The sequence below is a fragment of the Acanthochromis polyacanthus genome, chromosome 18 (genome assembly GCF_021347895.1).
Source record: "Acanthochromis polyacanthus isolate Apoly-LR-REF ecotype Palm Island chromosome 18, KAUST_Apoly_ChrSc, whole genome shotgun sequence".
Taxonomy (NCBI): Eukaryota; Metazoa; Chordata; class Actinopteri; family Pomacentridae; genus Acanthochromis; species Acanthochromis polyacanthus.
Window position 1 is genome coordinate 12498016 of NC_067130.1, and position 12538 is coordinate 12510553.

A 12538-nucleotide genomic window follows, 5' to 3' on the forward strand; every position below is an offset into this window, starting at 1 on the left:
CAGCACAAATTAAAAGCCATCACTTGTTCAACGGGGACCAACAGTCACGTGACAAAAATTTACAGAATTTTGGCAAAAACTAGACTGAACTGCAGGCTTTGCTTATAGGCAGAAAATAGAAGACAAAGACAAATATCTATACGGAGCTACCATTTTTATCAGTACTGTTAACATCTAAAGGCAATTTTTGTCCAATAAATCATCCAAAAAAACTTTTTAATTTTTTCTTCTTTTATGATTTTTATGCCATTGGAACTGTGTCAGAGTTCTCTCTCTCGTTTCCGTATATGTGCAGGAATTTATATTGCGGTAAAAACTGGCTAAAACAGTCACAATCGCAAAAAAAATAAAAAATCCCACAAACTGATCAGGGTTCATAGATTCAACTAACGACACAATAAAGTGTCTATAAGCTGGTAGTGGTGCTGCCCTCTGACTTTTTTGATGCTGGATTTGTTGTTGCTTTGTCTGACGACTGCTGAAAGTTTCCAGAGATTCAACCTTTAGGCACAGCAGTAATTTGAGCTAAATGCTGACATTTGCTAAAACGAAGCATAGCTGAGGCTGACAGGAATGTCATTAGTGTTGCAAGTATAAACCAAAAGTATTTTACACAACTGTAAGTCACAAGATCACCAAGGCTGTTGGGACTCATCTTCCGAGCCCCAAACATGTCTGAGCCAGACGGCCGTTTAATGCTAACTCACCTCTCCCTTTCAGATCATGTCATGAATTCTCTTGAAAAAATATTTTCTATAATAATCTATTCTATTAATTTCATGCCAGAACGACAAATCCTAAAGCTCCACTCTGGATACCTTGCAATGAATTTGTGAAGTTTGGCCCCTAACATCTTTCTAAGGCTCAATACTCACTTCTTCTTCACTGTTTATGGTTGAAATCAAAACACCGTCGAATAACCAAAAGATAAATCTCTATCACACATGTAGAAGTTAATTTGGTATTGTACCTGCACAGGTCCGGAGTGAAGATGTAAAGGCGTTCGTTCTTCTCCAGCAGAGGATGGAAGGCGCTTCCATCTGACCCATTGATGCTGTTGCTTTGGTTTGACGTCCAGAAAGTCAGCTGGCTGCAAAACAAAATGTGGACAAAAACATGAGCTAAAACACACCATTTATATCATCTCAGCTTAAAATTGTGGTATTTCGTGATATTCTACCTGCCTTACTAAAAATAAATTCTTATTTCTATCCAGATTCTGTAAAAATCAAAAAAACTATGTGTTCCTTATTAAAACTAAGAAGCCATTAGTGACAAAAAAAATGTAGGACTATTTGGTTAAACTTCGGATTTACATTGTGTACATGGGAAAACAGTATGGAAGTAAAATAAAACTGTAAATAGTAAATCATCTATAGTGTGTAGAGCCTCAATTTTCCCCCCACCATTTCTAACACCAGTGGGCACTTCGAAGAATGCTACGTATGTAGATTTGTAATCAAAGAAATGTATTTTCTTTTTGTTCTTTTGTTCTTTATGGTGATATACTGACATTTTTTTATATTTCTGGCCATAGATGTGTTGCTTCTATACATGTGCAGGACTTTATACTGTAGTGAAAACTGAGCTGACAGTGAGTAAAAACGTGACTTTAAAAGCATTACGTTCATCCAGAAACTATTTCTCTCGACTCTAAGTAAATGTTTTTTTTAATACTTATGCCACGTGCAGAGCAACAATAAGAATGAGCGTGCTTGTGCCTAGATTTACTACAAACAGGCAAAAGAAGAAAGAAGCAACACTTGATGTTTTTAAAACTTCCACTTGCCATGTCAACAACTTTATCATTTTAATCTTAATTACGACAAACTACCGTGACATGTTTTGATGATCAAAAATGTTTTTATCTGAAAGTCAAAGTTGAAAAAAGCATTTTCCCAGGAGTAGGGGGGTAATTACAGATTACAGGAAACCAAAGACAATAAAATTGGATAAGAACGGCCAATGAAAAGCCATTATTAAGGCATTCCAAGTATCAGGATATCCTGCCCCGTGCTCCTTGCAAAGGGAAAGAGCCAAGACCAACACGCAAACAGAGTGCAAGTCAGTCAATCAGTCAGTTCTCCACTTCATGCTAGCAAAAAGCAGCGGTTTTGAGAAGCTTGTTAAACCAAAGCATTACCCAATGAAGTTTCATCACTGTGGATGAAGACAGAGGAGTGTGTGTGTGTGTGTGTGTGTGCAGTGGTGTTACCTTTGACCTTGCCATGTAACAACCCGACCGTAGTCCAAGTAGTTCTCTTGTCCAGTGTGGTACACAAACTCCCCGTCGTTACTTCCATTTTTCTGAAACAAACAAACATTCAAGTTGTTACAAAATGGGATCAAACGACAGGAAAATCATCTTTTTGATTGCGTACAGCTGTTATTATTCAGTGGAGGTGCACATGCCTTGTACATGAGGCCAAATATCTTCTCCAAGTCAGGTTGGGTGCGAGCGAGGCGACTCAGCAGAGGGTCTTCGTAGCCCCACAGCAGCTCGTCCACGGTGCGAGTGGTGAAGGGGTCGCTCCCGACGGAGGTCATCCAGACGGACATCATAGTGGCCTTGAAGTAACTGTCTTTCACCTTGTTCATTACGGCCTGGAGACAGGAAGAGGAGCACAGAAGGGAAAAAGAGTGCGCAATTAGGTGGAGGGTGGTGGTGGACGTGGACAACGGAGTGAGGAAACAATAGACAAAGTGCAGAAGGAAATCTTCAGAGTTACAGAACAGACACTCCACTTTGCCCCACTTGGATTTCCACTTTCCTCCACTTGTCTGAGACGCTGAGTTCGTGACTCACCCAAGCAGGGATGTTGACGGTGGTGATGTTGTCCACAGTTGGGTCACCGACAGACCTCTCCCTAAGGAACACAAAGCTTTTGGTGTTGTACCCCGACACCATTTTGCCATCTTCCACCATGCTGACGTTGTCCTTGTACCTGTACTCCCTGCGCAAACACAGTGAAATAAAAGGTGATCATTTTCTTAAGGTTTCTAGAATCATTCCCATTAAAAACTCATGTGGATTTAAATGCACAACTTCACACAGCTGTAGACTGCAACCGTTACGTAAACAGTTAAATGGAGGCTGGACGGCAGGGGTAGATTATCTCAACATGCTGTTGTAACACTTGTGGTGCTTTTAGCAGTGAACCTTGATATTTATTTAAGGCTTTCAGTGGGTGCAGTTCAAAGTGATTCAGAATGAGTAATTTGCACACAAAGAAAGTTTCTTGGCAGGACACGTGACAGAGTGGACAGGACATGCTGGCCGATTTTTAGAGCTAATATTAACCATGGCCTCTGGCATTTAACTTCAGCATTTTGAAGCTTTAATACGCAATAAATAAATAAATAAAATGTAATGAATTTAGTTTTCTTAAATCAAAGCAAATTTTCAGCTACATTATAGGAACAAGTCTGAAAAGTTTTCTTTTCTCCTTAAAAAAAGTAGAATTTTGTTCAGTGTTTTTCGGCGAAGCAAAAACTAATTTGGTGTTTTTGCACTGTAGGTGTGGTTCATATTTGGAGATGTGGAAATGCAGTACATAAACCCACAAAACCAATAAACTCAATAAATACAAACGACCACACAGCGTTTAACCCTCTGAGTCCCAAAATCTGCCAGTAGGTTTGAAAAGCATGTTATCCTTTAAACAAAAAAATTACAGCATTCAACAGTCAAAAACTGTAAAAACAGAATTAATCATGAGATTTCTAATTTTCCAATTGTCCCTGAGCTGCTCATTTGTGATGGGTTGTTTCAGTGGTAAAATGATCCAAATCTAAAGTCATTATATTTAATCAAAATCTGTTTATTACCTCCGCCAGGAGGTTATGTAATCACCGGAGTCTGTTTGTCTGTCCGTCTGTGTGTGTGTGTCCGTGTGTGTGTGAGTGTGTGTCTGTTTGTCTGTTAACAGCATAACTCAAAAAGTCATGGACGGATTTTCACCAAATTTTTACAGGATGTCCGGAAGAGCAAGAGTAAGAATCGATTAGATTTTGGAGGTGATCCGAATCACCGTCTGGCAGCCATCTCTCAATTGTTCTTCGACCTTCAAAAAAATCCCTGGATCCAGACGGTGATTCGGATCACCTCCAAAATCTAATCGATTCTTACTCTTGCTCTTCCGGACATCCTGTAAAAATTTGATGAAAATCCGTCCATGACTTTTTGAGTTATGCTGTTAACATACAAACAGACACACACACACACGGACACACACACAGACGGACAGACAAACGGCATGGCGGAGGTATGCGCTCTCCGAGTGCTTTTCTAGTTTTACTTGTTTCATTTGAAAATGTACCCAACATAAACAGCTTACTTTAACCAGATTCTGTAAGAACCTACGAAATGTGCACTTCTCAGCGCAAATTTAGCTTGAGTTATTTGTCTTTCTTTATGATTACTAACTATGTTATACTGCACAAAAGGCATTTTGGAGTTCTTTGTACTTCTGTTCATGGTTGCTCTGTTTCTATAGAGATGAGAACTTTATATTGCAGAAAAAATGAACCCACAGTGAGTAAAAATGTGACAGGAGCAAAAAAATAAATAAAATAAAAACTACCGGAAACTGCTTTGCGTTCAGAGCGTTACACTTGTATAATAAGTTTTTGCACTCAACGAAACCTACTTGTGAGTTTCTGCATTGCAACTGTGGTCCATAACCCACAAAGCCAGTGAACTGAGTAAATACAGACACCAGCACAGTTTACACACGTGGACAAAATTGTTGGTACCCCTCAGTTAAAGAAGGAAAAACCCACAATTCTCACTGAAATCACTTGAAACTCACAAAAGTAACAATAAATAAAAATTTATTGAAAATTAAATCATCAAAAACAGCCATTACTTTTGAATTGTTGATTAACATAATTATTTAAAAAAAACAAACTAATGAAACAGGCCTGGACAAAAATGATGGTACCTCTATAAAAGATTGAAAACTATTTGACCAGAGTGACATGATTAACTCAGGTGTGCCATTTAATTGACATCACAGGTGTTTCCAAACTCATAATCAGTCAGTCTGCCTATTTAAAGGGAGACAAGTAGCCACCCTGCTGTTTGGTGAAAAGGTGTGTACCACACTGAACATGGACAACAGAAAGCGAAGGAGAGAATTGTCCCAGGACATCCGAAAAAAATGATAGACAAACATCTTAAAGGTAAAGGCTATAAGACCATCTCTAAACAGCTTGAAGTTCCTGTGACAACAGTGGCTCATATTATTCAGAAGTTCAAGACCCACGGGACAGTAGCCAACCTCCCTGGACGTGGCCGCAAGAGGAAAATTGATGACAAATTGAAGAGACGGATCGTTGGAATTGTATCCAAAGAGCCCAGAGCAACCTCCAAAGAAATTAAAGGTGAACTCCAAGGCCAAGGTACGTCAGTGTCAGATCGCACCATTCGTCGTTGTTTGAGCCAAAGTGGACTTCATGGGAGACGACCAAGGAGGACACCACTGCTGAAAAAAACTCATAAAAAAGCGAGACTGGAATTTGCAAAAATGCATGTTGACAAGCCACAAAGCTTCTGGGAGAATGTCCTTTGGACAGATGAGACCAAACTGGAGCTTTTTGGTAAGGCACATCAACTCTATGTTCATAGACTCAAAAACCAAGCATACGAAGAAAAGAACACTGTCCCTACGGTGAAACATGGAGGAGGCTCAGTAATGTTTTGGGGCTGCTTTGCTGCATCTGGCACAGGGTGTCTTGAAAGTGTGCGAGGTGCGATGAAATCTGAAGACTATCAAGGCATTCTGGAGAGAAATGTGCTGCCTAGTGTCAGAAAGCTTGGTCTCAGTCGCAGGTCATGGGTCTTCCAACAGGACAACGATCCAAAACACACAGCCAAAAACACCCAAGAATGGCTGAGAGAAAAGCGTTGGACTATTCTAAAGTGGCCTTCTATGAGCCCAGATCTGAATCCCATTGAACATATGTGGAAGGAGCTGAAACATGCCATTTGGAGAAGACACCCATCAAACCTGAGACAACTGGAGCTGTTTGCTCATGAGGAGTGGGCCAAAATACCTGTTGACAGCTGCAGAACGCTCATTGACAAATACAGAAATCGTTTAATTGCAGTGATTGCCTCAAAAGGTTGTGCAACAAAATATTAAGTTATGGGTACCATCATTTTTGTCCAGCCCTATTTCATTAGTTTGTTTTTTTTAAATAATTATGTTAATCAACAATTCAAAAGTGATGGCTGATTTTGATTATTTAATTTTCAATACATTTTTATTTATTGTTACTTTTGTGAGTTTCAAGTGATTTCAGTGAGAATTGTGGGTTTTTCCTTCTTTAACTGAGGGGTACCAACAATTTTGTCCACGTGTGTACTTAAATCTAGATTTTATATGTGTGGTCTCTAAACTAGGACTTTACAAACCGTTGCCTTCTATATTGTATGTTTTCAAAGACTTTTTATCGCTTCTACAGTCAACACAGACTAAGTATCAACAAAATGCACTAATCCAGTGGCTAACATTTGTGAAAGCTGCATATTCCACACACTGTCGCTTTCTTTGAGGATGTTGTTTCCTACCTGTAGGCATACGGTCCAACCTGTCTGACCTCTGGCTTGGCTCCGTTAAGAAACTCCTTCACGTTGGTCACATTAAAGAAGAAATACTCCATGTAGACGGGAGGGGGAGGGGTCTTCCATGACTCAAACACACGGCTGCCTTCGACCAAAACAATCTCCTGCAGAGACATAAAGAGCAACATGTCAGTTTCACAGTTGTGAAAATCCAAAAACCCCTGACTAAGCTCTGATTGCACAAATGGGAAACTGCAATAAAAATTATTACTGCCTTATATATGAGGTGTTTGTCTTTGGCTGATGATGCATTTCCTGGTAAAAGTGCAATATATTGCAACAGCAAACACATGTTTTGGACTTGAAGTTTCTACAATGTGTTCCTTGGAAAAACAAGTGGGAGAACAAAAACATCCTCGGGGGACCGTGGAAGGAAGCCGCTGTTTTAGCATCAGACAAGAGCATTGGCTGCACACATGAATGGTATGAGGGGAGACCCTTCCACCGCCTCCATTGTCGGCAGTTGCCAGTGACAACGGGCACTCAGGGAGAGCCGCTGACAGATCATGTGATGTGGAGAGCTGGATGCCCAACTGTTTGCGCTGCGCTCCAACTTTAATGATCTGAGCCACATTCCTCAGGACCGAGCCTTATGAGGTCCTGGAAGTGCAACACAGGCGACTATCCTGCTTTATCACACAGTCTGACAGAAAATTCTCACTGCAAATGCCATCACCTCTAGACTGAGATGTCCTGGTTCTCAGTAGGAATCTTTTGAAATAATGAAAAAACACAGGGGGAGAGAGAGAGAGGGAGGACGGGAGGAGGGGGGAGGATTAGCATTTCTTTAAACAGCACCTCAAGAAGAAAAATCTCGCTCTGGCCTAATTGTGTCAGATTTGCGTTTGAGTGTAACGGCAATACTGACTAGCTGAACACGCCGAAGGCCATTATTTCAGGGGAATACAAGCCCCCCCTCCTTCTTTGGGGTCCTCTCTACTTGTTCAGAGACAAAGGTTTAGCTGAGTAGCCAAGGACAATAAAGCTGTCACCTTGGATTGAGGAAGGTAGAGCATGGTCTCTCTATGGTGCTCTTTCATGCTATGAACAATCAATATGGTCGCCTTCCCAGCATGCCACATAAAATACGTGGAAAACAGGAACAGAAAACCCTCTTATCTCAGCACTTACCACTGCCACTCGTACACCACTCCCTATACGAAAACACGTGGAGCAGCTGAATACACAAACACACGTAAAGCCGGTGCTTTGATGTGGAGACGTTCACATACATAGACGTGGCACAGCGAGAGGCGCTTCATTCAGTCCTCCAGTCAAGGTGCACAAGCTCCGCATGCTCTAAGTGGGTTTGCCCAAAAACACCAAAACAAAGTTCAACCAGGCTTTGGTCCAACTCTGCTAGAAGTCAACCATCAAAACCACATTAAAATCCCCTCAGGCTTACGTTGACCACAACATCCAGTAACTACCAACCTGCAGGAGCTGCTACAGATTCCCGGTTGGCACGAACACAACTAAAGGAAGGACGTTTGATTACTATGTTGTATTGTTGATTCTTGATTTTGACACTAATGACATTGACATAAGCACTTTGTGTTTAAGCTTCCTCTTTCTTGCTTCTACTCTGCTTGAGTTTGTTGTTTTCAGCCAATCTTCAGCTCAATTTCCTTTAAGGAGATTGATTGTTTTTCCAAGACTATTTTGGGCATTTTGCCTTTTTTTTTATTGCTGCACTGAGGTAACCACAACATCCAGGGAAGAGAGCAGGTGACTGATATGGAATCAGACTTTTTTTTGTCCATCAGGCTGCACCTAATTCCCCTTTTAGTTAAACAAAACAAACTATTTTTCATCTCCTTTCCTTTCCATCACCCAGGTTAACACTTTTAGCATTAATTCTCAAGAAAAATGTTATTGAAGCTACAAAGATTTGTGACCCGAACCCTGCAGACCACCAACAAACAGGTCGCCTGCCATGACATCTAGCCTCGTCTATGTAAAATTACCAAATTCCTATTCAGAAACGAGTCATTTTTCACCATCATCTCATCAGCGGGTCATTGCTTGCTGCAACCGGTTGACTCACATGGACGCTAAGGGGCTGCCAACCCAGCCGGTTTCCCAATAAACCTCGCAGTGTGAAAGAGGCTTAGCACACGGAGAGAGTCTGCTGCTGGGAGGGTATCCATGGGAAGAGATCCTTCACACACTGGTGCAACTGGGGTCAGGCAGTAACTTGATGCAGCTGCAATAAACCATACTGTCCGGACAGCAGAAAACTATGTACGGCTGCATGTGGGTTCTTTGCATGTGTGTCACACCCACAGATATATGTTACTGAGTAAGCCTTCTTTGTAAAATACAAATGAAACCTGATGAGATTGGAGGAGATTTTTTTTTTTTACACACATGGGTCTGCCTGTCTGCACAAGTGAGGCGGAATTCATTTTTAAAGGTTTCTAGTTTGCAGAACTTCCAGGACTCATTTAAGCAGGATTTCATTACATTCCAGGGTCAATGTGGTCGATGCAGCAGCGGTCATACATTACTATTCAGGGCTCCAGACTAGCTTTTTCACTGGAAGCACCAACTTTCTCATTTGCACTGCAAAAACTCAAAATCTTACCAAGTCTATTTGTCTTATTTTTAGCCAAAATGTCTCGTCCGACTTGATTTAAGATAAATTCACTTAAGTGACATTTCAGCAAGATGGAGGGACTTGTTTTAAGACAATGCATCTTAAATATCTTAAGTCAAACAATCCTGAAATTATCTTGTTTTGAGTTGAATTTTACAAGAGAACGCAAAGTAAGTTAAATGCATCTCAAACTAGAAAGTTACATGAAACCAAAAATCGATTTTTAAGTGAAAAACAGCTTCTTCTTTTTCTTTTCTTTTTTTTTTAGCATATCTGGCTTATTTTAAGACACTTAAGCTTGACAATCCTGGTCAAATATAGCTTAAAATAAGTTTTCCCAGCTAATTTAAGATCTCAATATTCTAAATATCATATCTTATTTCAAGAAATCTTGTCAAGCCATTTTTCACTTTGGCAGAGTTTTCACTTATTTCAAGGTAAAAGTTCCTTGAAATAAGTGGGTTTTTTTTCTTGTTTTGAGAGGGGCGTTTTTTCTAGTGTGGTCGCACCTCCCACCTTGTCACAGGCAAAGTTTGTCCTCTATGTTTCATGCTGTTGTTGCTGCTGCTGGGTGGCTGCGGTGCTCAGACAGGAGTGTGACCAAAAATGACCTTGAAAAGAGTTAAACTCGGGCGTTTTAATGTCAGATCTCTCCAAGATGAACCTGAGGGATTTTTTTTCTACATTTCAATGAGCAGAAAAACAGCACATGCAGGTGCACTCCGCATTTCATGACATGACAGCATTCGTAAGCATAAATACTGCAGTGCATTGAAGTTATAGAAGTACTACTTTCCATCATTTTCTGATGGAAAAGGGTGATGGAAAGGTTATTTTACTAATGCAGAGTTTGTTGACACGCAGGCTCCACATGTCCACAGAAAAATGAACAGCTAACAGGAAAGACACACTGAAAAAGTAGATGTAGTTGCACAAAGAAACACAACATCAGTTGCACTGAAATATTTCAGGAACAGAAAAGACCAAAAAGAGGTAATCTGTCTGCGGCTTCATCCAACTGCTGAGGCAACAGTTTGTCTAAGCCTTTAAATCAGCAGCACAAAGTTCTGTATAACGATTGTAAAGTGAAATCTGGACATCATCCAAAGCAAGAAAGTAAGCAATGTCATTTCCTTATAGTATGAAGTAGGCTTCAACCTGATATAACCTTTTCAAAAGCTGTAAACTGCAGCAGAACGACACTTTTTCAACATTACGACCTAACACACCAAGGTCATGGCTCTAGTAGAGCTACATTAACTCTTAACTGTAAGACGTGCAGAATTTACACATAAAAAATGGTTTCTCAATTAAACAGCCACATTCAGAAAGCCTCACCCCCACCCGACTGTGTCCCCTCACCCCCAGACTACTGCAAACCACCAAACCTCCCCCTCATGTCTTAACCTCATTCATTTTATATTCTGGTTACAACCCTACACACTCATGTTCTGTGCTGGAGAAGAAACCCCAGTATGGGTCCATAAAAGCGCCTTCATAAACTACTAAACCACTACATAAAGAAGTGATCCCACCACACCGTCTTAAAGGTAAAGACTTTCAGTAAGCATCTCTGTAACTGACGACCTTAGTGCAAATATTGTACCTGCAAATATGCTATTTAAACAAGAGTAAACTGAGAGTGATGACGATCTTTATTTATTGTATGAATTACTTCTACTACTTCCTTGTTTTGTCGGTTGCTGCTGGAGGAAGTTACTCAAGCAGTCAAAATGCTGAAGTTACGTGATGACATCATTGATTTAACTGACAAAACTCATCCTCACTATTCCACCGCTTTTTCTCTACTCTGCAGCTTTTTTGTCATAAAAGTCTTAAATGTAAAGAAAATATAAATTTCCACATCATTACTAACCCCTTGCACCACAATAGAAGATCTTATGAAAACAGGCCCATTGACCTCTAAAGAAAACACTAAGCCTCCCGAAGAAAAGCAATCCGATGCCTGGTGGAGAAGCAGGCTTGATATGAAAAAAAGGATGACTGTGAGTCAATAGCACTTTCATGTCCGCACTGTTATTAAAGTGAAGCACTCAGTGACACAGTCTGAAATCAAGGAAATGTCTGGACTCCATTGAAAATGTTACTTCAGATGATCAACAACATAAATGACCTGAGTGGTTTGCAGCTTGTTTACACGCTGAGTAAATACTGCGCTGATGCAACTCAACAGAACAAAAGTGTAGCATTGCTATACTGACTGATGCATAACAGGAAGATTTTTCAGAATGGACGGCTATAGAACTAGTAAATCTCCATTTTTACCGTAAGTGTTTTTAGAAACCACAGAAGACGTATTTCTGTATGTTTCTTTGTATCTAAGTTTAAATAGACCCCACCCCACTCGGTCTGGGATCTTAGGAACCTTCCAGCTGGTGAAGGCAGAGCTGCAACACAATGCAGCTGTGGATTTCTGCACAACGGTTTCTAACTGTGGGGTCGACCACAGGGATGGGAGCGGTACGAGAGCTAAGAATAACCACTCATAGCTCATACACAACAGTACGACCCTAAAATATTTGTACATTTCTACAGACAGCAGAATTTCCCTATTTGAAATTACTTTAGCGTCAATGGTCAATCCACAATAGAAATGCAACAATTAGTCGACAAGTTATCGACCAACTATCTTAATAATTGAGTAGTGGGTTGGAGTAGTTTTATAGAAAGAAAAAGTTCTAAATTCTAGAGTGATCTCTGGTTTTGTTCCTCCTGTATGACAGTAAGCTGAACATTTCTGGGTTGTGGATGAAACAAGACTTTTGAGGACGTCATCTTGGACTTTTGTTGATTATTTTTTAAACGATTTTATACGACAAACAGATGATTCAACTGTGAAAATAAACATCACCTGTGGCTCTCAACCACAAGTAATTAACGCTACTCCTAATTTGCTGTCTTTTATTCTTATAAGAAGCAAAGTTATTGTTTTTGTCTACAAAGAAGGAGATTCACAAAATGAGATGTTTTTAAGAAAGATGAAAAAGTTGGAAACAGTCAGTAGAAACAGTAACTACATGTTCAGAATTTGAACTTTCTTTACTTTTTTGTCATAATAAACAGTGCTGGCTGGTTAACCTGCTGTTCCCCTTGAGGAGAACACCACTTAAACTACATTTTTGTACTCAATATTGTTATCAAATGTAAAAGTAAACAGTAAATATCCAAGTGTGAAGAAGATATGCACTTACTCAGATGAACCACATACTTTTTTACAGTGCGTCCATTTGTTTTTTCGGTCCACTGACTGCCAACTGTGTGACTGAACATGAAACTCCTGAGAACTCTTC

The 12538-nt window shown here is 40.1% G+C and overlaps 1 protein-coding gene across 2 annotated transcripts in view; it reads right to left on the minus strand.

Annotated features, from left to right (window-relative positions):
- LOC110962920 (lysosome membrane protein 2-like) overlaps positions 1-12538 on the minus strand; it is a 31993-nt gene that overhangs the window by 14430 nt on the left and 5025 nt on the right. For both annotated transcript variants that reach the window (XM_022211009.2, XM_022211010.2), the window contains exons 2-6: positions 6575-6732; positions 2807-2954; positions 2413-2604; positions 2216-2307; positions 971-1090 (exon numbers count right to left, since the gene is read on the minus strand). In XM_022211009.2, the coding sequence (XP_022066701.2) occupies positions 971-1090; positions 2216-2307; positions 2413-2604; positions 2807-2954; positions 6575-6732 (710 nt within the window). The remainder of the gene's footprint in view (positions 1-970; positions 1091-2215; positions 2308-2412; positions 2605-2806; positions 2955-6574; positions 6733-12538) is intronic.